The 27220-nt window shown below is 40.1% G+C and overlaps 1 protein-coding gene across 1 annotated transcript in view; it reads right to left on the reverse strand.

Moving 5' to 3' along the window:
- ATP13A4 (ATPase 13A4) overlaps window positions 1–26644 on the reverse strand; it is a 99969-nt gene extending 73325 nt beyond the window's left edge. The window contains exons 1-2 of the mRNA XM_032629402.1: window positions 26441–26644; window positions 2261–2407 (exon numbers count right to left, since the gene is read on the reverse strand). Coding sequence (XP_032485293.1) covers window positions 2261–2407; window positions 26441–26644 — 351 coding nt within the window. The remainder of the gene's footprint in view (window positions 1–2260; window positions 2408–26440) is intronic.
- Between the last annotated feature and the right edge of the window lie 576 nt (window positions 26645–27220).

Below are 27220 nucleotides of genomic sequence, written 5' to 3' on the forward strand. Positions count from 1 at the left end.
GAATGATCAGAAAGAGAAATTAAGGAAACAATCCCATTCACCATTGCAACAAAAAGAATAAAATATCTGGTAATAAACCTACCTAAGGAGGTAAAAGACCTGTACTCAGAAAACTATAAGACAATGATGAAAGAAATCAAAGATGACAGAAACAGATAGAGAGATACACCATGTTCTTGGATTGGAAGAATCAATATTGTGAAAATGACCATACTACCCAAAGCAATCTATAGATTCTATGCAATCCCTATCAAGTTACCAATGGCATTTTTTACAGAACTAGAACAAAACATCTTAAAATTTATATGGAGACACAAAAGACCCCAAATAGCCAAAGCAATCGTAAGGGAAAAAAGCAGAGCTGGAAGAATCAGATTCCCTGACTTCAGACTATACTACAAAGCTACAGTACGCAAGACAATATGGTACTGGCACAAAAACAGAAATATAGATCAATGGAACAGGACAGAAAGCCCAGAGATAAACCCAGGCATATATGGTCAACTACTCTATGATAAAAGAGGCAAGGATATACAATACAGAAAAGACATTCTCTTCAATAAGTGGTGCTGGGAAAACTGGACAGCTACATGTAAAAGAATGAAATTAGAACACTCCCTAACACCATACACAAAAATAAACTCAAAATGGATTAAAGACCTAAATGTAAGGCCAGACACTATAAAACTCTTACAGGAAAACATAAGAAGAACACTCTTTGACATAAATCACAGCAAGATCTTTTTTTTTTTTTTTTTTTTTGCAGTACACAGGCCTCTCACTGTTGTGGCCTCTCCCGTTGTGGAGCACAGGCTCCAGACGCGCAGGCTCAGTGGCCATGGCTCACGGGCCCAGCCGCTCCGCGGCATGTGGGATCTTCCCAGACCAGGTCACGATCCCGTGTCCCCTGCATCAGCAGGCAGACTCTCAACCACTGCGCCACCAGGGAAGCCCAGCAAGATCTTTTTTGACCCCCCTCCTAGAGTAATGGAAACAAAATAAAAAATAAACAAATTGGACCTAATGAAATTTAAAAGCTTTTGCACAACAAAGGAAACTATAAACAAGACAAAAAGACAACCCTCAGAAAGGGAGAAAATATTTGCAAATGAATCAATGGACAAAGGATTAATCTCCAAAACATATAAACAGTTCATGCAGCTCAATATTAAAAAAACAAACAACCCAATCAAAAAATGGGCAGAAGATCTAAACAGACATCTCTCCAAAGAAGACATACAGATGGCCAAGAGGCACATGAAAAGCTGCTCAGCATCACTGGTTATTAGAGAAATGCAAATCAAAACTACAATGAGGTATCACCTCACACCAGTTAGAGTGGGCATCATCAGAAAATCTACAAACAACAAATGCTGGCGAGAGAAAAGGGAACCCTCTCGCACTGCTGGTGGGAATGTAAATTTATACAGCTACTATGGAGAACAGTATGGAGGTTCCTTAAAAAACTAAAAATAGAACTATCATATGACCCAGCAATCCCACTACTGGGCATATACCCAGAGAAAACCATAATTCAAAAAGACACATGCACCCCAGTGTTTATTGCAGCAGTATTTACAATAGCCAGGTCATGGAAGCAACCTAAATGCCCATTGACAGAATGGATAAAGAAGACTGGTACATATATACAGTGGAATATTACTCAGCCATAAAACGGAACAAAATTGACTCATTTGTAGAGATGTGGATGGATCTAGAGACTGTCATACAGAGTGAAGTAAGTCAGAAAGAGAAAAACAAATACTGCATATTAACGCATATATGTGGAATCTAGAAAAATGGCACAGATGAACCAGTTTGCAAGGCAGAAATAGAGACACAGATGTAGAGAACAAATGTATGGACACCAAGGGGGGAAAGTTGTGTGTGGGGGGGATGAATTGGGAGATTGGGATTGACATATATACACTAATATGTATAAAATAGATAACTAATAAGAACCTGCTATATAAAAAATAAATAAATAAAATAAAATCCAAATTTTAAAAAGAGCTTACAAGTAGAAAAAAAGAAGATTGGCACGGTGGAGGATCTGAATTTAACAATTTTGTATTGAAGTATAGTAGCTGTACAATATTATATAATTACAGGTACACAATATAGTGATTCACAATTTTTAAAGGTTATATTCTATTTATTGTTATTCTAAAGTTTTGGCTATATATAAATTTAATCTTGCACTTGAAGGGAAAAATGATTAAATTTCTTTAGCACCTGCAGGAGCCATAAGTGTACTTACCTTTAAGTCTGGCTTTCGTATGGCTCTATTTATGATATATTCCTCATCTGTGATGAGAGGGTGATCAGGAATAAGCCGAAATGCACTGTTCAATGCTGACAGGCAGATCCACACTACCTTTTTCCAAGAGTAAGTTTGGAATTCATCCTGAGGAAATAAACACCAAAATCCCCGTGAAGTTAAGAGAGGTCATCAGTCTAGAATTCAACCTGAAAAACATTATTTGAATATAATTCTGTATGTTTACAGAGTTAAACATTCTTGACAGAGTCCTATGCCTTTGAAATCTGGTAGATCTAGAGCCTTGAGGGGAAAAGTCTTGCCATGACTTACTGAGGAATCAGGATGTGAATACTGGCACACACAACAACGCTCAAGAGTCATGAGGCAGATGCTCAGGTAAGAGCTAGTTTTCCCTATTACCCTCCAACCATGGGGCTATGGCCAGATACAAATTTCACAGCGGGAAAAAAAAAAACAAGCAAGCATTCCAAAGTGTTTCTGTAGGTCTCAAGGTTTAGGAGGCCTGGTCAACAGAACCATTCCCATGTTTTGAGGTTTAACAATTCCACCTCTTCCAGAACAACCTCTTTAACACGTTCTTGGGTTGGTGGGGGGGTGGTTTGGGGGACTGTTACTATACTAATTCTAAAAGATTTTCACTGTCCTTCTCTTGTGCTCCCAATTACCTTCTGCCTTGCATTCTCTTAGTTCTTCTAGACTATCTTGAAGGTAAGGACCATGTTTTACTGTCCCTTATATCCCATCCACGTGGGGAATTTTGATCTGCTCAGTGAAAGTCTGATGAATGGATGGGAAAAATACTGAAAATATGAACTGAGCATGCCCAAGGATAATTGTCAAGATGTTAGCACAGGTAGTATTGAGGAAGGTATCTTCATGCGTGAGCCTAATTGAAGCTGCTTCCCTTTGCAGTTCACTGATGACTCCAACACAGAATAAAACTAGAGGGAGCAGTGCTGGATTGAGTAACAGGTATCACGATGGTCCCTTAGAGACTGATGTGATAATAATAGTTTACTATCTGAATGGGTAAATGCCACACATAAATTCCACTCGGATGTCTGGTAAACCTTGGGAGCTAGGAAGAATGGCCAGGGAAGTCAAGCCTGGGAAACAATTTGATGCGTGGGAATGTAGGTCAGAACCAGGGATTGTCTCCACCACACCCACTTTTGCCATGAAGAGTGTCTGAGCTGACTCTGCAAAAGGCAGGGAGAAGGGTTATAGTAGTTGTTGTAGCTAATCTCTTACACTGATTTTCCTCAGGAGCGGCCCACCTCCATGCCTTTGCTCCTGCTGCTTCCTCAGCCTGGAATGCACATCCTTCTCTCCTCTCTTTAAGTCTTCATGGGGCTAGATCTTTTTTTTTTTTTAAATACATTTAACATGATTACAACAAATAAGTTTTTTCACTAGTCAATGGTTTTCAAATGCATACAGCAGTCAAGACGGCCTTGCCTCTAGGAAGAGCTTGCAAGTTTAACAAAACCTCAAGACCACCCACATTCACCCATGCTGTAGACCATGATGGTTTGAGTAGTTCTAAGTAGGACAACCTCTGAAGACCTACCTTGGTGGATATTAATATTTAATATCCCTTTTTAACATCACTGTTGAACTTCTTTGCCATTTGTTTGCACAGGTTTGGGCTGTTTCTGCTTCATTCTGAATACCACCAGGTCTCTAGTTGCTTTGCAACTGGATTCTCTTTTTTTTGGGCCACACCACACAGCTTGTGGGATCTTAGTTCCCCAATCAGGGATCAAACCCAGGCCCTGGGCAGTGAAAGAGCAGGGGTCCTAACCACTGGACCGCCAGGGAAGTCCCATGTATCCAATTCTTTAATATATTTTTTAAGCGAACAAAAGATAGTTGGATGGCAGAAGATGAGTTTTATGTATCTCTTTTATCCCACAAAGAAATCCAGGTCTGTGTACACTTAGGTTATGAAAGAAAATAACTGAACTAAAACACCATTGGGGCTGCATCTTCCCTTAGTATTATATACCACTATCATTCTTTCAATTCCCTCCAACCAAGACCAACTGATAACTTCTTCCAAGAGGTTAATATGTGCAAATATCTGTGCCCTTGTTTTCTAACCTTACCCAAATGTATAAACTTCCTTCCCAACAGGACAATATCACAAAATATTAGAATGCTGGATATTTACACCCTGGGACTATGATGGGGATAAGTATTATTCAGTTAATACATAGCCAGCAAAAACAAGTCTAGGGCTTCCCTGGTGGCGCAGTGGTTGAGAGTCCGCCTGCCGATGCAGGGGACACGGGTTCGTGCCCCGGTCTGGGAAGATCCCACATGCCGCAGAGCAGCTGGGCCCGTGAGCCATGGCCGCTGAGCCTGCGCTCCGCAACGGGAGAGGCCACAGCAGTGAGAGGCCCGCATACCGTAGGAAAAAAAAAAAAGAAAAAAACAAGTCTAAAATAACAAGAATTTTTTTAAAGGTACTCAAATAAGTCTCAAATTTTAATAAGATCCCCTATAAACACATTTATTTGCTACTGAAAATTGAAACAGCACATCAAAAATTTTTATTACAATTCAACACGCTGTTCTGATAATGCTGTGGTCAAGCCACTCAACGTTTTCTTCACTTTCCTTCCACACAAGTTAATTTGTTTCACAAAGTGGAACTAAAATATATTCAAGTCATTCAAATGCAAGCTACATAGATTCCTTATAAGTTACTGTATTAAGGTAGTAAAGAGATGCAAGAAAAATGGACATCACAGAACTTGTAATATAGGTTATCAAAATATTGGTGCACAATCTTTCCCAAGCTTCATAATGATCCTAAAATTACCAGGAAGAAAAAATAGTACAAGAATAAGGTTTATGGCTCCTTCGACTCCATGTCATAATTACTGTAATACTTATTGTTGTACTAATTCTCATAATTATCCTCAGAAGGATCTCTGAAACCAGCAAAAACGACAGCTACTTCTAAATCTTTGCCCTCTTGACTGAGTGTCAACATTATTCTGCCATGGTTCTCTTTGAGAGTCAGACCGAGGAACTCCTGTGCTGTAGCTTTTTTTAACAGATTGAATCAGACGTTCTATTTTATCTCCCCGATCAGTTAACACGGTCCTCACCCCTCTCCTATAGGGTATGGTTTCACCAAGTAACCGCCCAGTTGGCTGAGGTAGACATTCTGGTAGAATGAATGGCAATTTGATACTAGGGTTGGGCGTCAGGTTACTGAGGTTCTTTATTAACACTTCAGACATAGGTTGAGAGGCAACTGGAATTGCCTGGGAATTTTCATCAATGGACGTTTGAGAAGACTCCAGGGTCCAGGTTGGGTTAACCTCAGATGAATCCATTGGGAGTCTTGTCACAGCTTGAAGCTCCTCCTAGACCTTTGGGTTCCAGCGGCAGGTGATGCTTTAGACTCAAATTGCTACAAAGTAGCCTGGAAGAACTATAGAGCTAAGAAAAAGGGAGAAAAATCCAAGCTGACACACCATGGAAATCCAACCTCATGGGGCTAGATCTTAACCATCCTTCAGGGTCTGGCTCAAAGTTCATGTCATGGGAACCTCCCTAATTTCTCTGGGTGATCTGTCCTCTAAACCATCAGGGTATTTGAGATTCTCACCACATTCTACCTCATGGCATTGCCCTTTGCCCCCTCACCTTATCACCCCTCTTGGACTGTGGGTAGGGATCATGTTTGATGGATGTCTGTGCTCCAGCCAGGCCTGGCACAGATTCTGAGAGAGAGAGAAGGAGAGGGAGAGAGCAGTGAGAAAAGGGAGATGAGAGGGAAAAGCAAAGCAAACGAAGTAGGGAGGGGAGGGAAAGTGAAGGAGGTTATAGAAAGAAAAGAAAAAGAGAGGAAAGGAGGGGTGGGAGAGCGAGGAGGGGAAGGGGAAAAAAAATCTTAGTAGAAATTTGGAAGTTAATGAATTAATTTTAAAAACCAGTAAAATTGGCTATTACCGCATTTTTTGAAAAGATGACTAAATTAAATCAAATCAAATGTGTATGGAGTTACCTTCAAAGCCTAAGAATGACCAAAATGGCTACATTTCCAATGACTAAGCCACTGAACTTGTGGACATGTTCTAGATACTGTGGAATGTGCTAACAACTCCCTAGAACACACCTTGACATAGCTCAGCATTATACAGCTTTGCCTTTGACCACATCAAAAGGTCATGTGGTCTCTGTTCTGAGAACAATTTTGAGTTTCTAATAATAACAGTAATAAAAACAATATTTGTTTAGCACTTATTATGTTCTAGGCACATAATGCCACATGTGTGTTCTTTCATTTAAAGTTTAAAAACCCTATGAGGTAGTTACTGTTCATTACCAACCCCATTCTACAAGTGAGGAAACTAAGTTGCGGTTGGTAAACATTAGAGCAGGGGTTTGACACCCTCATCCCCTAGCCCTTCCAGAGTCCCATCTTACCCTCTGCTCTATTCTACATTCATTGTTCAACAATACAATTTGACAGGACTGACACTTTTATATCCAGCCTGAACTAGGATTGCCAAAGAACAAAGTTTCAATGAAAAACTTTATAAGAAAACACATAATTTGTAGGTAAATAGGAACACAAATTATAAAAATGGCATCAGGACCAGAGACCTCAGGCCACCAAGTGAGAACAATAAGGAAGATAAGCTCCTCTTGGTCCTCTTAAATGAAGCAAAATAACACTAACTACTAATTTTCAAATGATTGCTTTGCAGTTTATAAACACTTTTTGTGTCAGTTTTCCTATTTTAGGCTCACAATTCTCCAAAGGCAAAACTATGGTATCCATTTTGCAGATGAGAAAACTCTTCATCAACAAGGCTTAGAATTGCCCAAGCCAGTCTGGTATGGGGAGCAGGAGGGAACAGAGACCTGAGGTCGGGTTTTCCCACGCTATATCTTGGCTCCTTCCTCTTTGTTTCAACAAGTCGTCCCCACGGTGTTTGTGACTCATGTATAAAAATCACCTTGAGGGACTTCCCTGGTGGTCCAGTAGTAAAGAATCTGCCTTCCAATACAGGGGACACGGGTTCAATCCCTGGTTGGGGAACTAAGATCCCCCATGCCACGGGGCAACTAAGCCCACGCCACAAATACTGAGCTTGCACACCTCAACAAGAGAGCCACGTGCTGCAAAACTACAGAGCCCATGTGCCCTGGAGCCCACGAGCCACAACTAGAGAGAGAAAACCCGCATGCCACAACTAGAGAGAAGCCTGTACTCGCACACGGCAAGGAAAGATCCTGCATGCCTCAACGAAGGTCCTGCATGCTGCAACTAACACACAGCACAGCCAAAAATAAAATAAAATAAATAAATAAAATGTTAATAAATCGATAAATAAATATCACCTTGAATTCTACACTCTGTAACAAATAGCGTCCAGTTGCTCAGAATTTCTATCTCTTAGCAACAGAAAATCTGATTCCCCAAATCAAGCTGTCACCCTTTAGCCCAGTGTGAAAGCAAACAGACCTCTAGACTGTAATCCCTAAAAAGGGAAAAGCAAATTGAACCATTGAAACTCCCCAGCTCCCACACGCCAGTGTTAATCCAATGCACCAACTGCATGCTTTAGTCTAGGCGAGCATTAAAGGCTGGAATTCATCTTATCACAGTCTGTAGCATCGTTAAATTGAAGGTGCTTGGATATATTTGCCTCTAAGCTCCATTCCTGTCATCGCTTTTACCTCTGGGGTCTTTTAACTCGTAATTCTGTATAATGTAAAGTAGAAATCTATAGGTTAAATAAATATGCCACAGTGAGACATTTTTCTTAGAATAAGGTAGTATCACTGGCTTTTCTCTTGTTTACTACTCTGTTAAGGACTCGGTAAAATGCATATTTTAATAACTACAAATGAAAAGTAACCTTTAAAAATTATATAATTTAAAAATTTTTTAATTAAAAAAAAGAAATTCATCCAACTTTTTAAGGGGGAAAAGAAGGCAAAGAGAGGGAGGGAGGGACTTCCCTGGTGGGGCAATGGTTAAGAATACGCCTGCCAATGCAGGGGACGTGGGTTTGATCCCTGGTCTGGGAAGATCCCACATTAGTTGCCGTGGAGCAACTAAGCCTGTAAGCCACAACTACTGAGCCCATGTGCCACAACTACTGAAGCCCATGTGCCTACACCCTGTACTCTGCAACAAGAGAAGCCACCGCAATGAGAAGCCTGCGTGCAGCAGCAAAGACCCAATGCAGTCAAAAATAAATAAATAAACCAATAAATAAATTTAAAAAAAAAAAAGAAAGGGAGGGAAAATGTGTCACTGTGAAGTGGTCACTGTGGGTGACCTCATCAACTTCTCTCCATTTTCAGCTTGGTGTTGTCCAGTATGGAAAGAACATGGGCTCCTTTGTGAGTTCAAATCTCAGCTCCAAACCAAATTGAAAAATCATTGCAACTCTCTGAACCTAATTTTCTTTATCCAGGAAGTGGGGGTGATGCTGCACAGTTCATGGATGCTTGAAGAATTAAATGCATAATGTGCATGACCCGGTCCGAGGTCTGGCCCGTAGCTGGGTGTGACAAATATTGGTTGGGTGTAGCTCTGTACCTCATTTCCACAGTATGTTTCTCCTGAGATTTTTCTGTAACTAGGAACTTCTTTCCCCTTTAAGGAAACTTTAGAATCTCTAGGAGTCTATTTTTCCTTTCTGGGAAAGAAGTGTGTTTACCTGGAAACAGCTATTTCCACTTCAGTCTGTTTCCCAGCTCTCTCAAGCAGTTAATGATCTATAACATACTTAAATGCACCAGAAGACCTACCATGTTAAATAAGTGCTTTGTAATGCAGATAGTCCAAATTGTTTGCCTGGCAAATCTAGACATTTTAACACCTCAAGTAACCTCTTTACCTCCTCTTTACCAAGAGAATTAACCAGACCAGTCCTTGAACTCTGAAAGAGTAGGATTTAAAATAACTCAAGAGTGGATTTCAAAGAATGGAATGTATACAGATGACTTAGGTTTGACCTGGACAGAAAAATAAAGAAGCAAACCTTTTTTTTTTTTTTTTTTTTTGCGGTACGCGGGCCTCTCACTGTTGTGGTCTCTCCCGTTGCGGAGCACAGGCTCCGGACGCGCAGGCTCAGCGGCCCTGGCTCACGGGCCCAGCCGCTCTGCAGCATGTGAGATCTTCCCAGACCGGGACGCGAACCCCTGTCCCCTGCATCGGCAGGCGGACTCTCAACCACTGCGCCACCAGGGAAGCCCCCTGGGCATTTTTTATTTCCTGTGGACTTGGACTTTCTGAACCTGAAAATGCCAGACTAACTCTTATATTGAATGAAGTGAGTGACCTTGTTTATCTTCTTCCAACCTTGCTATAAGCGCCTCATCTCTTGAAATTTAAAAGCAGTGTAGTGGTCACTTCAAGTTGAGGCCAATTCTATGACTTATCCTCTACCCCTTTTTATCCTTTTTGCCACACTGCCGGCAGGATCTTAGTTCCCTGTAGAAATCAAACCCGTACCTCCTTCGGTGGAAGCTAGGAGTCTTAACCACCGGACCTCCAGGGAAGTCACTGACTCTTATGTAGGAGTTCATTCCACAACATGTAGTACTTCTGAGCTTGCCTTAAAAAGAAAATGTAACCCATTGCGAAGTTCCAAAGAGGTATTTGGAAATCAGTATTCTCCTAATACTGATTAGGAAAAAGAAAAAAGAAATTTCTTTTTTGGGTGATGGATACATTGTGGATGGATACATTGTCTTGGATCTGAGTAAGGTACCTGCAAGAGTCGAGCTCTATTGTCTCCTTAGTGGTCCCAGAATTTGGTTGGAAGTCCTCTGTACTGAAACCTCCCACCTTGGTAGGAGACAGGGTGTCCTCTGTTACCAGCTACTGTCCTCCAGGATCTCACTCCCCATCTTCTCTGTTTTGTTCAAGTGGCCTTCAGGATTTCACTTCCTCTTTTGTTTGGGCTGCCGGCTTCTGTTCTTGGGATTTTGTTTTCCTTTTTTCTTTTTCTTCCTGGTAAATAATTACTTTTGGAATATGAGAAGTTCACTCTCTAAGGGCAGCCTCCTTCTTCATTAAACTTCTGCTGGTTTTATGTATAAGAACTACGGGCCTGGGCCTGCCTGGTGGCGCAGTGTTTGAGAGTCCACCTGCCCATGCAGGGGACACAGGTTCGTGCCCCAGTCCGGGAAGATCCCACATGCCGCGGAGCGGCTGGGCCCGTGAGCCATGGCCGCTGAGCCTGCGCGTCCGGAGCCTGTGCTCCGCAACGGGAGAGGCCACAACAGTGAGAGGCCCACGTACAGCAAAAAAAAAAAAAAAAAAAAAAAAAAAAAAAGAACTATGGGCCTTAGTCCTGCAAGTATTTGTCTTGCTGGACTACAATTACCTGGGATGATTTACAATAAAATTGGCCAACATGGGGCTCCTTTGAAATTCCTAAATTAGTTTGTCTGGGCAGTCAGTTAAGAAAAGGATGTAAGGCAAGAATAGAAGCATATCTCAACTGGTATTTTTGAGGACTCAGAAAAACATAACAATGAATCCACTATTGCTTCCCTCAGAGAAACTAACTCACAGTTATCTCAAAGGATTTCAGAACTGGAAATTCCTCTGAGGCTTCCGAGAGTTCTCTCCCTCTCTGTCTCTTTTACTCTCTCTCTCTCTCTCTCTGTCTCTGTCTCTCTCTCTCTCTCTCCCTCTGCTCCTTCCTGTTCCTCTGAATGTCCATTGCAATGCTCTCCTCCTTGCTATCCATCTCTTTCTGAGCTTTCTTTTTATAACAGCAAGATTGGTCCCCACAGAAGGCAACAACAATTCCCGGGGCCTGATGAAAATGTCTATGATTATTATGGCCATTTTGAAAAAAATTTTTTGAAAAAAAAATTTTTTTTAAGAAATTCTGACCCTAAGGGGACAAAAGTCCTTCTAGGAGGAGCTTGCATTTCTCTCCCTGTACCTTTGAAATATAAATGTTTTACCTACTCTTCTCAGGAAACTCTTATCTAGACCATCTCCAGTTCCTAAGACTGAAAAAAAAAAAAAAAGAAGAGGCCTATTAATTCAAATTGCTAGAAGGACTCTCTTGCCCAAATAACCTCCTTAAAATTGCTTGTCAAGGGCAAATGCAAAGCTGATGTCTTCTCCCCACATAATAAAAGACTTTAGCCATCTGAGCAAGGAGATGTAATTTATTCCAACTGTTATTTATAAACTAGTGAGTTTTTTTTTTTTTTTTTTTTGCAGTACTTGGGCCTCTCACTGTTGTGGCCTCTCCCGTTGCGGAGCACAGGCTCCGGACGCGCAAGCTCAGCAGCCGTGGCTCACGGGCCCAGCCGCTCCACGGTACGTGGGATCTTCCCGGACCGGGGCACGAACCCGTGTCCCCTGCATCGGCAGGGGGACTCTCAACCACTGCGCTACCAGGGAAGCCCGTGAGTTTTTTTTTACTGTACCTGATTCATGACTAAAGCTTTAAAACTAAAACTATGGGACTCTGTCTGTGCCTATCTGGATGTATGTATGTCCACGTATGTACCTTATAGATGTAGTATGCTTCTACTTTTGGATGGTATTGTCAAAATTAATTTGTAAAAGAGCTCTATTTAATTGCCTTAAAAAAATTAAGCTGTTAAATAAAATAAATTCTCAGAAATATAGTAGTAACCCAAATAAATTTCAGGTTCAAGAGAGTTGGGAAATATTCAGTATTAAAGTTCATTGATTTAATTAATGCACACATGCCTTTAGTCATCAACATTAAGTATAATACTTTTATTGTACCTAGGTTTACTAAGAGTCAAGTAAGTTTATCTCTGTTACAAAATTTGTCAGCAATAAAAATAATTCAGTATGATATTTTCATACGTACATTAAATAAATGTAAATGAATAAGAGTTTTTAGGTGAACTCTTTAAGAATAGTTATGTTTTATGATGTGTCTATCTCAAAATAGTTCCCCCCAAACCTTTTTGGAAACTTTAGAGTTTTGTTAGATTAAGTTAAATGATGGAAATTTATTAAATACCTAAATCATTTCCAAACAAAATAAGGTACTGAAACATTAATTACTGAATACAGACTTCCTTTTACAGAGAAACAAAAGATATTTGGGACTATTAATAAATATTTTTGGTGCCACACTGAAATATTTTCTATAAGAAAGCACAAATTTTTAAAAATTATAAAAAGTAACTATAAGTTTGCCAATCTACAGAATACTACTAGAAAAGACAGTTCATAATTGCTTATTTCTTAGTTTTTACTAAAAATTAAGGTTTCTAAAGCTTAAAAATTCTAATTAATATACGTAATTTAAACTATTAACATTAATAAGGAAAACATTTCATATTCAAGGAAAATAATTTTAAAGGTACAAAAAATTGAAATACATTTTGTTAAGGGAAAAGAAAGTAATTTTGTCCTAAAGCTGGTTAGTTCTAAATGAGAAAGAAAAAAAGGGGGAAATTAAAACAGACATAGAAAGTTGTAGAAAATTTGTGGGGAAAAAAAAGAGTCTTTAGGGGCTTCCCTGGTGGCGCAGTGGTTGAGAGTCCGCCTGCCGATGGAGGGGACGCGGGTTCGTGCCCCGGTCCGGGAAGATCCCACATGCCGTGGAGCGGCTGGGCCCGTGAGCCATGGCTGCTGAGCCTGTGCATCTGGAGCCTGTGCTCCACAACGGGAGAGGCTGCAGCAGTGAGAGGCCCGCGTACCGCAAAAAAGAGAAAAAAAAAAAGAGTCTTTAGAGAGGAATTTTATGTGCCATCAGGACTGGTTAAAGTTGGAATGAATAAATTTTAATATCAAAAGTAAGCTGGTACAAAATTTGGTTTTCTGTTAAAAGGACAAAGTGTTTTGAGATTAATGGTCTGGTCTTAATGAGAAATTGTAAACAAAGATTTCTTTACCTTAATGTAATCTGTCTAGAAAAACAAAGATTCTGTACTTTGTAGCTAAGACTATTTACAACTATATAACATTTATATTTACCTATGAAGTATTTCATTCTTATTTTGTTTAAGTGAATAACCAAGCATTATTTCACAGTGACTTATGATCCTATTTGACCAAGTGTTTAAAAGCAAAATTTTCATATTTTTGACAAACTTCCCAAAATCAAATTCTAAATGAAGTCTTTTTAACTTAGATCTAACTTTGAGATATGAGATGTTTCAGAAGGCCCCTGAAATATCTCAGAGATTTGTCCTCTCTCCTTATAAAAAGGGAGATGTTAAACTAATTAAGCTTATTTGACATGTTAAATCACACAGGAGGGATTGTCAAAAAAAGAAGTAATGCTAAGCCTGCTTTATGTTGTGTCTGTAGAGGTATATAAGTATTATAGAAACTATGAAATTTCTGGAATTCTGATGGTCCTGGCATAATGTTATCAATCATAATCCTAGTTATTATCTTTAAATGGTGTATGTCACAGAGATAACTTAATTTCCTTGTCAATTGCACTGTAATCAGCACTTTAACCATGCATTTTTTTTTAACATCTTTATTGGAGTATAAGTGCTTTACAATGGTGTGTTAGTTTCTGCTGTATATCAAAGTGAATCAGCTCTATGTATACATATTCCCTCATATCCCCTCCCTCTTGCGTCTCCCTCCCACCCTCCATATCCCGCCCCTCTAGGTGGTCATAAATCACCGAGCTGATCTCCCTGTGCTATGTGGCTGCTTCCCACTAGCTACCTATTTTACATTTTAACTCTTTTGTCATTTATAGACAGTTATTGTTTTACTTTGATGCTTTTACAAATACGTTTCATCCTTACAGAGATTCAGAAAGGCCTCTGATACTTTGTCTAGAGTACAGTTTTCTGATAAACTCTCAGATCATACTACTGAATTGGGTAAGAATTTACAGAACTCTAATGAAGAAACAGATGGCTTCAAAAAAGTGCTAACAAAGGATCAAGAATTAATTCCACAGGACTGAATGAACTGTACAGGATGATTATAATGTTTGTTTAAAACATTGCTGGTTCTTTTATGTTTTGCTTTTCCAGATTTAAGGAAAACGTTTCTCTCAAGCTATCTATGACTGGCAGCAATTTGATAAATGATAACTTTGTAAACAAAGATAGAACATTTCTCTTTTTCTCCCTACCTGATCCCTCCAGAATTTGGAAACTCTTTAGTGAGTATTCTTATTTTCATGGCAATATAGTTACTTGCATAAGTTCAATAAGAATCTGTTCTCCTTATAACAGGACACAATTGGAAACATTGGTTATATTATCAAGGCGTTGACTGAAATGTCATATTTGACAGAGGCATCATTGACTCAGATATGACAAGACAGCTTTAAAGTACTAAGATTGACTTTATGGAGCCAATAATGACTCTTGGAAATATTTACCTAGTACCATGCATACAGGGTTTCCAGAAGTCTTACCAGGTGAGTAAGGAAGGTCAGTCCCTGTCAAGTGCAGGAACCTCAAGATAGTTTGGGGGCCTCAAGAAGAGAGGAATTTACCCAAATCTGTACGTATTGCAGTCAGAGTCTGATGGCAAGTCCTTATTTGACTTTCCTGGCTTGAGAGGCCTTTTAAAAGTTCAATCTGATATTCCTTTTGAAAAGTTCCAGCAAAGCAGATTGAAAAGAGCCTATATGATCAGTTGTTATTCTTTCCTTTTAAATTTTTATTGCAGTATAGTTGATTACAATGTTGTGTAAGTTTCAGGTGTAGAGCAAAGTGAATCAGTTATATGTAAACATATATCCACTCTTTGGTAGATTCTTTTCCCATATAGGCCATTACAGAGTACAAACCCAAAACAATTAAGAAAATGGTAATAAGAACATACATATCAATAATTACCTTAAATGTAAATGGATTAAATGCTCCAACCAAAAGACATACACTGGCTGAATGGATACAAAAACAAGAACTGTATATATTCTGTCTACAAGAGATCCAATTCAGACCTAGGGACACATACAGACTGAAAGTGAGGGAATGGAAAAACATATTCCATGCAAATGGAAATCAAAAGAAATCTGGAGTAGCAGTTCTCATATCAGACAAAATAGACTTTAAAATAAGGACAATTACAAGAGACAAAGAAGGACACTACATAATGATCAAGGGACCAATCCAAGAAGAAGCTATAACAATTGTAAATATTTATGCACCCAACATAGGAGCACCTCAATACATAAGGCAAATGCTAACAGCCAAAAAAGGGGAACTTGACAGTAACACAATAATAGTAGGGGACTTTAACACTCCACTTTCACCAATGGACAGATCATCCAAAATGAAAATAAATAAGGAAACACAAGCTTTAGATGACACATTCAACAAGATGGACTTAACTGATATTTATAGGACATTCCAACCAAAAACAACAGAATACACATTCTTCTCAAATGCTCATGGAACATTGTCCAGGATAGATCGTATCTTGCATCACAGATCAAGCCCTGGTAAATTTAGGGAAATTGAAATAGTATCAAGTATCTTTTCCAACCACACTGGTATGAGCCTAGATATCAATTACAGGAAAAAATCTGTAAAAAATACAAACACATGGAGACTAAACAATACACTACTAAATAACCAAGAGATCACTGAAGAAATCAAAGAGAAAATCAAACAATACCTAAAAATAAATGACAATGAAAACACGACCATGTTTTCATTGAAAACAATGAAAATTTTTTTTTCAATGAAAAACAGCCCCGAATAGCCAAAGCTATCTTGAGAAAGAAAAATGGAGGTGGAGGAATCAGGCTCCCTGGCTTCAGACTATACTACAAGCTACAGTAATCAAGACAAAACCTATGCGATTCAGCAAAAGCAGTTCTAAGAGGGAAGTTTATAGCAATACAATCCTACCTCAAGAAATAAGAAACATCTCAATTAAACAACATAACCTTACACCTAAAGCAATTAGAGAAAGAAGTACAAAAAAAAAAAAAACCCAAAGTTGGCAGAAGGAGAGAAACAATAAAGATCAGATCTGAACTAAATGAAAAAGAAATGAAGGAAATGAGAGCAAAGATCAATAAAACTAAAAGCTGGTTCTTTGAGAAGATAAACAAAATTGATAAACCATTAGCCAGACTCATCAAGAGAAAAAGGGAGAAGACTCAAATCAACAGAATTAGAAATGAAAAAGGAGAAGTAACAACTGACACTGCAGAAATACAAAAGATCATGAGGGATTACTACAAGCAACTATACGCCAATAAAATGGACAACCTAGAAGAAATGGACAAATTCTTAGAAAAGCACAATGTTCTGAGACTAAGCCAGGAAGAAATAGAAAATATAAACAGCCTAATCACAAGCACTGAAATTGAAACTGTGATTTAAAATCTTCTAACAAACAAAAGCCCAGGACCAGATGGCTTCACAGGCGAATTCTATCAAATACTTAGAGAACAGCTAACACCTATCCTTCTCAAACTCTTCCAAAATATAGCAGAGGGAGGAACACTCCCAAACTCATTCTAGGAGGCCACCATCACCCTGATACCAAAACCAGACAAGGATATCACAAAAAAAGAAAACTACAGACCAATATCACTGATGAACATAGATGGTAAAATCCTCAACAAAATACTAGCAAACAGAATCCAACAGCACATTAAAATTCTGGAATTCTGATAGTCCTGGCATAATGTTATCAATCATAATCCTAGTTATTATCTTAAAATGATCAAGTGGGGTTTATCCCAGGAATGCAAGGATTCTTCAATATACGCAAATCAATCAATGTGATAAACCCTGTTAAAGAACTGAAGGATAAAAACCATATGATAATCTCACTAGATGCAGAAAAAGCATTTGACAAAATTCAACACCCACTAATGATAAAAACCCTCCAGAGAGTAGGCAGAGAGGGGACCTACCTCAACATAATAAAGGCCATATATGACAAACCCACAGCCAACATCATTCTCACTGGAGAAAAACTGAAATCATTTCCTCTAAGTTCAGGAACAAGACAAGGATGTCCACTCTCACCACTATTATTCCACATAGTTTTGGAAGTTTTAGCCACAGAAATCAGAGAAGAAAAAGAAATAAAAGGAATCCAAATCGAAAAAGAAGTAAAGCTGTCACTGTTTGCAGATGACATGATACTATATATAGAGAATCCTAAAGAGGCTACCAGAAAACTACTAATCAATGAATTTGGTAAAGTAGCAGGATACAAAATTAAGGCACAGAAATCTCTTGCATTCCTATACACTAATGATAAAAAATCTGAAGGGGAAATTAAGGAAACACTCCCATTTGCCATTATAACAAAAAGAATAGAATAATTAGGAATAAACCTACCTAAGGTGAATAAAGACCTGTATGCAGAAAACTATAAGACATTGATGAAAGAAATTAAAGACTATACAAACAGATGAAGAGATATACCATGTTCTTGGATTGGAAGGATCAATATCGTGAAAATGACTATACTACCCAAAGCAATCTACAGATTCAATGCAATCCCTATCAAACTACCAATGGCATTTTTCACAGAACTAGAACAAAAAATTTCACAAATTGTATGGAAACACAAAATAGCCCCGAATAGCCAAAGCTATCTTGAGAAAGAAAAATGGAGGTGGAGGAATCAGGCTCCCTGGCTTCAGACTATACTACAAGCTACAGTAATCAAGACAATATGGTACTGGCACAAAAACAGAAATATAGATCAATGGAACAGGATGGAAAGCCCAGAGATAAACCCATGCACATTTGGTCACCTTATCTTTGATAAAGGAGACAAGAATATACAATGGAGAAAAGACAGCCTCTTCAATAAGTGACACTGGGAAAATTGGACAGCTACATGTAAAAGAATGAAATTAGAACATTTCCTAATGGCATACACAAAAAATAAAGTCAAAATGGATTAAAGACTTAAATGTAAGTTCAGACACTATAAAACTCTTAGAGGAAAACATAGGCAGAACACTTCATGATATAAATCACAGCAAGATCCTTTTTGACCCACCTCCTAGTGAAATGGAAATAAAAACAAAAATAAACAAATGGGCCCTAATGAAACTTTAAAGCTTTTTCACAGCAAAGGAAACCATAAACAAGACAAAAAGACAACCCTCAGAATGGGAGAAAATATTTTCAAACAAAGCAGCTGACAAAGGACTAATCTCCAAAATATACAAGCAGCTCATGCAGCTCAATAAGAAATAACAAACAACCCAATCCAAAAATGGCCAGAAGACGTAAATAGACATTTCTCCAAAGAAGATACACAGATTGTTAAAAAACACATGAAACGATGCTACTAATCATTAGAGAAATGCAAATCAAAACTACAATGAGGTATCACCTCACTCTGGTAAAAATAGCCATCATCAAAAAATCTACAAACAATAAATGCTAGAGAGGGTGTGGAGAAAAGGGAACCCTCTTGCACTGTTGGTGGGAATGTAAATTGATACAGCCACTATGGAAGAAAGTATGGAGGTTCGTCAAAAAACTAAAAATAGAACTACCATACAACCCAGCAATCCCATTACTGGACATATACCCTGAGAAAGCCATAATTCAAAAGGAGTCATGTACCAAAATGTTCATTGCAGCTCTATTTACAATAGCCAGGACATGGAAGTAACCTAAGGTTCCATCGACAGATGAATGGATAAAGAAGATGTGGCACATATATACAATGGAAAATTACTCAGCCATAAAAAGAAACGAAATTGAGTTATTTGTAGTGAGATGGATGGACCTAGGGTCTGTCATACATAGTGAAGTAATTCAGAAAGAGAAAAACAAATACCGTATGCTAACATATATATGGAATCTAAAACAAGAAAAAACAATGGTTCTGAAGAACCTAGGGGCAGGACAGGAATAAAGATGCAGAGGTAGAGAATGGACTTGAGGACACGGGGAGGGGGAAGGGTAAGCTGGGACGAAGTGAGAGAGTGGCATGGACATATATACACTACCAAATGTAAAACAGATAGCTAGTGGAAAGCAGCCGCATAGCACAGGGAGAAGAGCTCGGTGCTTTGTGACCACCTAGAGTGGTGGGATAGGAAGGGTGGGAGGGAGATGCAAGAGGGAGGGGATATGGGGATATAGGTATACATGTAGCTGACTTGCTTTGTTATACAGCAGAAACTAACACAACATTGTAAAGCAATTATACTCCAATAAAGATGTTAAAAAAAAAGAAAAAAAATGCTGAACAATTCAGCATAAATTTTGTTTTCACTGCTTACAGCTGTAACACCATGAGCATTTCTTTGAACTTCTTTATGTCTCCAATGTAAAATGGCTAAGAAATAATCTCTACTAGTAAGGACCAAATGAGACAACATATATGCAAAAGCTTTGCAAGCTATAAATCACAATAGAAATAGCCCTGTTTTATAATAGATAACGGCCTCAGAACTATTTGTCTTTAAAAAAAAATCATCTGTGAGAAGCCAGCCCATAGAATCTCAGGGATTTCGGACTGAATGCCTAACAAAAAAATGGTTTAAAATAGGGGATTGGGGGGACTTCCGTGGTGGTGCAGTGGATAAGAATCCGCCTGCCAATGCAGGGGACATGGGTTCAATCCCTGGTCTAGGAAGATCCCACATGCCGCGGAGCAACTAAGCCTGTGCACCACAACTACTGAGCCTTCACTCTAGATCCCGGGAGCCACAACTACTGAGCTCATGTGCCACAACTACTGAAGCCAACGGGCCTAGAGCCCGTGCTCCCCAACAAAAGAAGCCACCGCAGTGAGAAGCCCGCACAGCCCAACCAAGCGTAACCCCGGCTCACCGCAACTACAGAAAGCCCATGCACAGCAACGAAGACACAACACAGCCAAAAATAAATAAATAAATAAACGTATTAAAAAAAAATGGGGGGATGGGGGAATAGGATTCAGAAGAAGGAATGAGCACCTAAAAGAATCATACTATCTTCTCTTACATTCTCATCCGTGACTTTTCACCTTAGGGTCTTCGTGATAAAGTGTTGGTAGAAACCATGAGACCATTTATTACAGATTTAATTCATTTATGTAATTGAATTAAACAATTATTGAACACCCACTGTGGACACGTGCTAAGTATTGTGGGGAATGAAAAGCCACGACAACTGTCTCCCAAAAGCTTCTAGTGTAATAGGAGAAAAAGCTATAAAAAGGAATGTAGCATAGGGCTTCCCTGGTGGTGCAGTGGTTGAGAGTCCGCCTGCCGATGCAGGGGACACGGGTTCGTGCCCCGGTCCGGGAAGATCCCACATGCCGCGGAGCGGCTGGGCCCGTGAGCCATGGCCGCTGAGCCTGCGCGTCCGGAGCCTGTGCTCCGCAATGGGAGAGGCCACAACAGTGAGAGGCCTGTGTACGGCAAAAAAAAAAAAAAAAAAAGTAATGTAGTATAGTGGGGGAAAGCGCTGGGCTTAGAGAGTCAGAAGACAGGTTCAAGTTCTTTGTCCACACTACCCACTTTACCTGGACCATTCCCCATATGCTCCTCCCCACCAGCCACCATCACCTTTTTTTTTTTATGTTGGGGTCTAGTTGCTTTATAATGTTGCATTACTTTCTGCTGTACAATAAAGTGAATCAGCTACGTGTATACATACATCCCCTCCCTCTTGGACCTCCCTCCCACCCCACTCCCCCCCATCCCACTCACCTAGGTCACCACAGAGCACCAAGCTGAGCTCCCTGGGCTATACAGCAGGTTCCCACTAGCTATCTCTTTTACACACGGCAGTGCACATACGTCAATCCCAATTTCCCAATCCATCCCACACTCCCTCCCCGCCCACACCCCCCAACTCCCCCCACCTCCCCGCTGTGTCCACACATCTGTTCTCTAACCATCCTCTGATGGCTCAGGAAAGCCTTTGCTGGTTTTCTTGACTTGATCAAATCCCTTGTCTATAATCTTACAATAACCACGAAGCTTCCTAAGTACCACTTATAACAGTTGGATTTTTGCATTTATTTGTGTAGTTGATTCGACGAACTCCGTGGAGTCAAGAGCCCTGATTTTACTGTTACACTCCCTGCCCCCTGCGCTGTCCATGAGATAGCACTGTGGCTGGCGTACAACCTGTGCTCATCAGATTTATGAAGGAAGGAGGAAGGGAGAGGGAAATCCTGGCTGACATTTACTAGGTTGCAAAGTTATTGTCCTCTCTGTATCCTCATCTGTAAAATAAAAATGATAATGCCATTTCCTATGGTTGTTATGAGAATTAAATCATATAATCAATGAGATGCTGTTTTATAAAATGTAGAGCAAATAGCATTTTAATAGAAGGCAGACTGCAGAAAGCACTACAGCAGTCAGAGCTAACAAATACAGAGCTAGGAGAGAAGGAAGGACAGGCAATTAATTCCCTCTGGTATTGGGGCAGAGACTGGATCAACTAAGATTTAATAGAAAAGGTGGTATATGGCTGAAGAATGAGTAGGTTTTAATAAGTAGAGATAGAACACCTGCTGTCTATATTTACTGTATAGAGAATGTGTGTATGAGTGTGTACAAGTGTCTATCAGTTGAGTCCTCTCCAGAATGTCCCTCTGCAAGGATTTCTGTCTGTTTTGTTCATAGCTGTATTCCCAGTGCCTATAACAACGTCTGGTACTTGACTGGTACTCAATAAATACTTGTTGAATGAATAAGTGAATGAATGAATGGGGGAGATAGGGAATATCAGAAGAAATTTTATGAGTAAAAGCACAGACAAAACAAACTTTCTGATTCCCTTAGAAAGTGGTGCCAATGTGTGGAGCCTGGGCTTGGAGAGACCAGGCTGCAGAAGAGGAGGGAGGGGAGGAAGTAAGGGATCCAGGAAACATGAACACAAATGCTGGTATCTGATGAGCATCCTGGTGGGCTGGTGGACCCAAGATGCCATTTGCATGGCTGATTTGGGGGATTTCTAAGTTTTTAAACTAAAGCCCCTACCACTGACATCTTTCGGTGAAACTGAAGGGGAAATGTTCCCCATTAAAACATTGAAATGAAATGCCCAGAGTCAGGCCTAATAGCCAATCATCACAAAGTTCTTCTCTGAACATTGTGAGTCTTTGGCAACATGTGACATACAGTGACAGTGAAGGAAAAATGTGTATGTAATTATAATAAAGATAAAAACTATGAAAATCATCAGGAGCATCTGAATTCAAAACACCAATGAATATAAATCACGTTATTTGCATAGAAATGTGGCATCGCCACAGATATTGGTTAAAATTCAGAAGTAGATGAATAATGAATACAATGCCACTTTTAAATTATAAAATAGAAATGTAATTACTCTTATCTTTTGGAAAAATCTCACTCTTAGACGTGCTTAATAAGAGGAGGGGAACAGAAAATAAACTAGGTGCTGAAGATTTTCAGCCAGTACACATCACATTACTATTTTTTTAATGTTAAAAAATGACTACCTAATCAGTATCTGGGATAATGATCTGTAATTTTACCAGTGTAAGACTGATGATAAATACCAAGTACTGATTTTTTAATAACATGAAAAACAGATATGCAACACATTTTCCGGTAAGAGTCATCCAGCCTTTCTTACTGGGAAATCTTTACTGAACAGCTATTATAATATAATTCAAATAATATCTTTCTTAAGGTATCATTTTAATGCAAATAACCTTACAGCAGACTTTTAATCTATTGACTCTCAAAGCTTATTTTTATCTAAGGCTCACATAGCAAAAGTGTTTGAAATAATCGGGTTCTTATCTAATTACATAAAGACTAATCTAGCACCTCATTTATTTGGAGAGTCTCTGGCATAGCAAACCCATTTAAAATGATGCACAAGAGCAGGTAATTAAAAATTAAGGTTGAAATCAAGATGAAAAAGACGAGATTGAAGCTGGTTTCAATAGCTCTGATTAGTTGCAGAGGGCAGTGTAATGGGAGAAAGGCTTAATACACTTTCAAAGAGCCAAAGAAAGAGGCAGGGTGATGGAATGCAGCTCCCTGAGGCGCCGATGCCTTTTTGAATCTTTCTGCTGTATGTCCAGTTCAAAGCTGATCACATGCAACTAGGAGAGGTGACCTGCTTGAGCACATATGAGTGTTGGGGATTTCTAGTTATAGGGCATCTTCCCCATGTCTCCTGTCCTGGAACGAAGTGCCAGGCCTCCTGGATAATAAGGGAAGGACACAGCATCCAGATGAGCAGGGCCATTATACATGGGTGCATCAAGGCTATAGCAAGCGCTTTCGTACAGCAAGCTTGTGAAGTTGCTATATCAAAAACACATACACAATCAAAATTGTCTTTGATGATGCATTTTACAGTTTGTAAATGGTTTTTACATATGTAATCTCACTTCATCCTCACACCAACCCAAGAAAGAACAAGTGCTTTTACTAGGCCCATTTTACAGATAGAGAAACTGAGGTCCTGAAACGTTAAGTAACAAACCTAAGGTGTCGTGTACCTAAGGTGCTGGGACTAGAAGTCAAAACTTTTGACTCCGAATCCCATAATGGACCAGCTCCGTGTTGGTTGATATTTTTTTATTTCTTTCACTCTTACCAGATCTTCTTTTCTTTCTTTGTAAATTTTAGGTTTTATTATTGAAGTATAGTCCATTTACAATATTATATTAGCTTCAGGTGTACAGCATAGTGATTCAGTATTTTTACAGATTATACTCCATTAAAAGTTATCACAAGATAATGGCTATAATTCCCTGTGCTGTACAATACATTCTTGTTGTATGTCATAGTAGTTTATGTCATACATAGTAGCTTGTATCTTACTAGATCTTTCTCTCTTCTCCCTCTTTATTTTTCTTTTACCTATTTCCCTCTCCTTTTCTTTCATTTTGCTCCCTTCCTTGCCATTTCCTTGTTCATTTCCTCTTGCTCCCCTCTGTGCCTTGACTCTGCCAGCAACCTCGGAGCTTATAGCTCAGCCAACCACATGCTGTCAGATCTGAAGAGTCTGGCGATACATTCTGAAAGACAGAAAGCTTTTCTGTTTCTGAGGTTGTTTCTGCTGCAACAAAAGCATTGAGAACCCCCTGAGAACTAGCTGGGCGAAATGAAAGCACCTGCAGGGTAGAGTGAAGTACTTTTCCAAATCCTCCTTTCACAACAAAAGATAAGAATCTCATAGGTCCTTGGGTTCACATGGAAGGGGTTGAACTATGAAAGTATCCCAAAGACGTGGTCTTCCATAAGTCCTTACATCCCTACCCTGAGCCCCAGAAAATAAACCTCTCTCTACCCCTGCTCCAGCAAGACACTAGGGCTGTATACAGCAGGACCACTTACAACACTTTGCTAAATCTGGATCAGTCCCCTTGAGACCATATAAATATATATTGGCTGAGCCATAAAGCAAATGTCTAGGCCTCTATTCCTCTCCCAAGGACCAAGTAAGCTCACCAGTGGGAGTGGTGACTATCTGCAGCAGTTTTGCTGTATGGTCCCTTACCATACAGGGAAGGTAAGGGTAAGGGAAGGGTCCCTTACCAGGAGCATTAGCATCATCTGAGAACTTGTTAAAAATGCAAACTCTGGAGCCCCAATCCAGATCTAAGAATTAGAAACTCTGGGAGGGGGGCCCAGCAATCTGTTCATAAGCCCTCCAGGTGATTCTAATGCTGGTTGATGTTTGGGATCTATGTGCAGTTGTGTGGGGACAACCCTGAACTACGAACTGGGATATATGGTACTTCTTCCTGGTGAGGCCCCTAACTCATCAAGGAGTGTGGCTAAAATATGCACCCTCTCCAGACCCCATTTTCTCCCCCAATCAAATGACGAGATCTTCCTTGGTGAGCGCCAGGCACTCTTCTCTCATGCATATTCTGTGAGCCTTCATGAAGTATGGTTTGAGGCAGCAGTGGAGCAGGGCTCCCAGCCCAACATCATCAATATGAGATGCTCTGACTCCACTATCATCTTGCCTTCTTAATGTCTTGAAGGCTATTCTCCAAGAATCTTGAGTTAAATTATAGTTGAACTTGGGTGGAGCTGCCTCAGCTCTCATCTGTAATATGGTTCACATGTCAGCTCAGTTGGGACATAGAACGAGTGGCTCTTGAAGTGACCAGGAGCCAGAAATGAGGGATGGGGCTGACCCCAGGTGGGGCAGGTCAACAAAGACAAACTTCATCCAACTGCCAGTTTCACTGCGGTCTAGCTCCAACTCAGAGTGAAATGTGTAAAAAAAATTGGGGGCCAGTTATAAGACTTGCTGCTATCCTCTTCTCTCACTGAAATGAATAGAATGTTTATCTAGAGAGGTCGCTACATAAAAAAAGAAGCTAATAGCCCAGTAGAGTTTGATTTATCAAGAATTTGGTTGTCATTCTGGGTCATTTGGGCTGACGCACTGTTAGACACACTCAGTAAAAGTCAGCCCGAAAAGGGTCCTCTGTGAGACTGCACTTTGACTTCTATCAAGAGGAATGTCCACTTTAGCCTGTCAGCCACCACACATGTATGGAATCCCTACCGTGTGCCAGAACTAGGGATGCAGTTAACAAGTTAGAGATAGTCCCTTCTTTTGTGGAGCTAACAGTCCAGCAGGAACAAGGCACTTCGCCTAAATGTAATGAGTGCTAGAAGGAAGTGTTATCAGAGCCAATACAGGGGAACTCCCCTAACACAAGGACCTTGTATTAGCAGAAAGCGGCAATCTACTCAGGGACAAGATGGCCACACTTTTAAACCCTAGCATGTCTACAGGATGCAACAGACTCCTATCAATAACCATGGCTCTCTCAGAGGAGCAGGGGAAGACAGGATCCTCCTCAGAGGGGTACTTCCCACCTCCTCCCCACCTTCCCTTCCCCCAGGGATACCCCAGTGGAGGGGGGCTGGGATAGGCATTGATATGTCAGGATAGGGGTGGGGAGAAGGATGAGTATGAACGTTATAACCTGTAGCCTGACTTAACTACTTCACACTATTATTTTTAGCTGTTAACATGGTTATTCCCTATTCCGACATTCACTAAAATCACAATTTAAAAGGAATACCCTATGAATTAGGTCTTCTTAATGAAATCCAATCATACACAAATTATTGAATTCTTGGTAAGTAAACGTAAGGCTGTGATGGAGCCTGAGGCTGGACATCCAGCTGCCGCCTGCCTTGTGTTCATCTCCCCACAGCCATCCCATAACAAGGTGTCCAGGAAAAGGGCCACCAGGTACAGAACCAGGTACACACTTACTGTTGTCCTCAGCAACACGACGTCTGCTTCTTGCAAGGAACACGGGATGCAATTTGCCCACACGTGCCAAGCAGGTCTCCAGTAAAACACCAAGGGGAGGATCCCAAAGGAGAAGATAGATCCAGCAAGGCAGAGGGTTTTCCGGCAGCTCTGAGTCCGGTAGCCAAATATCTCCTGGGACAGAACCAAAATGACCCCAAACATTGATTAAGCACAACAAACAACAAATGAACAAATTGGAATTTTGGTGATGAAACTGGTGGGAGGGGCAGAGAGTGAAGAAGCTGAGGAAGGTAAGGGGAGGACAGAGTGAGTGGTTGAGGAAGTGAAGAAGGATCCCTGACAAAGATCCTTCCTTAAACATGATCTCAGGCCTCCAAGAAGTTGCAATCTAACTGGGAAATTCAGTTTCTACAATTTCAGCACGTGGCTACCCCATGCCAAACACTATACTACATGATATGCTATACGGTTTCAGTCTCTCAAGCATCTCCTGAATAGGGTAATATGACCCTCACTCCATAAATGATGAGGCTTAGCTCCGAAAGGCTGAGTGTAATGACTTGTCCAAGGCCACACAGCTGGCAGGTTCTGCTGCCCTGATTCAAACCCAGATCTGTCAGCCTTCAGGTCTTGAACTCAAGCCACAGACGTGATCATGAGCCATGTGACAGAAGGACTGGGTGACGGAACCAGGGAACCACCATGGGCAAGAGGGGCTAGAAAAGGCCTTGAGTTTGGAGTCAGGATTTGGTGAAAGTGTTTGACCAAAAGAGGATG

Source organism: Phocoena sinus, chromosome 4 (genome assembly GCF_008692025.1).
Source record: "Phocoena sinus isolate mPhoSin1 chromosome 4, mPhoSin1.pri, whole genome shotgun sequence".
Lineage (NCBI taxonomy): Eukaryota > Metazoa > Chordata > Mammalia > Artiodactyla > Phocoenidae > Phocoena > Phocoena sinus.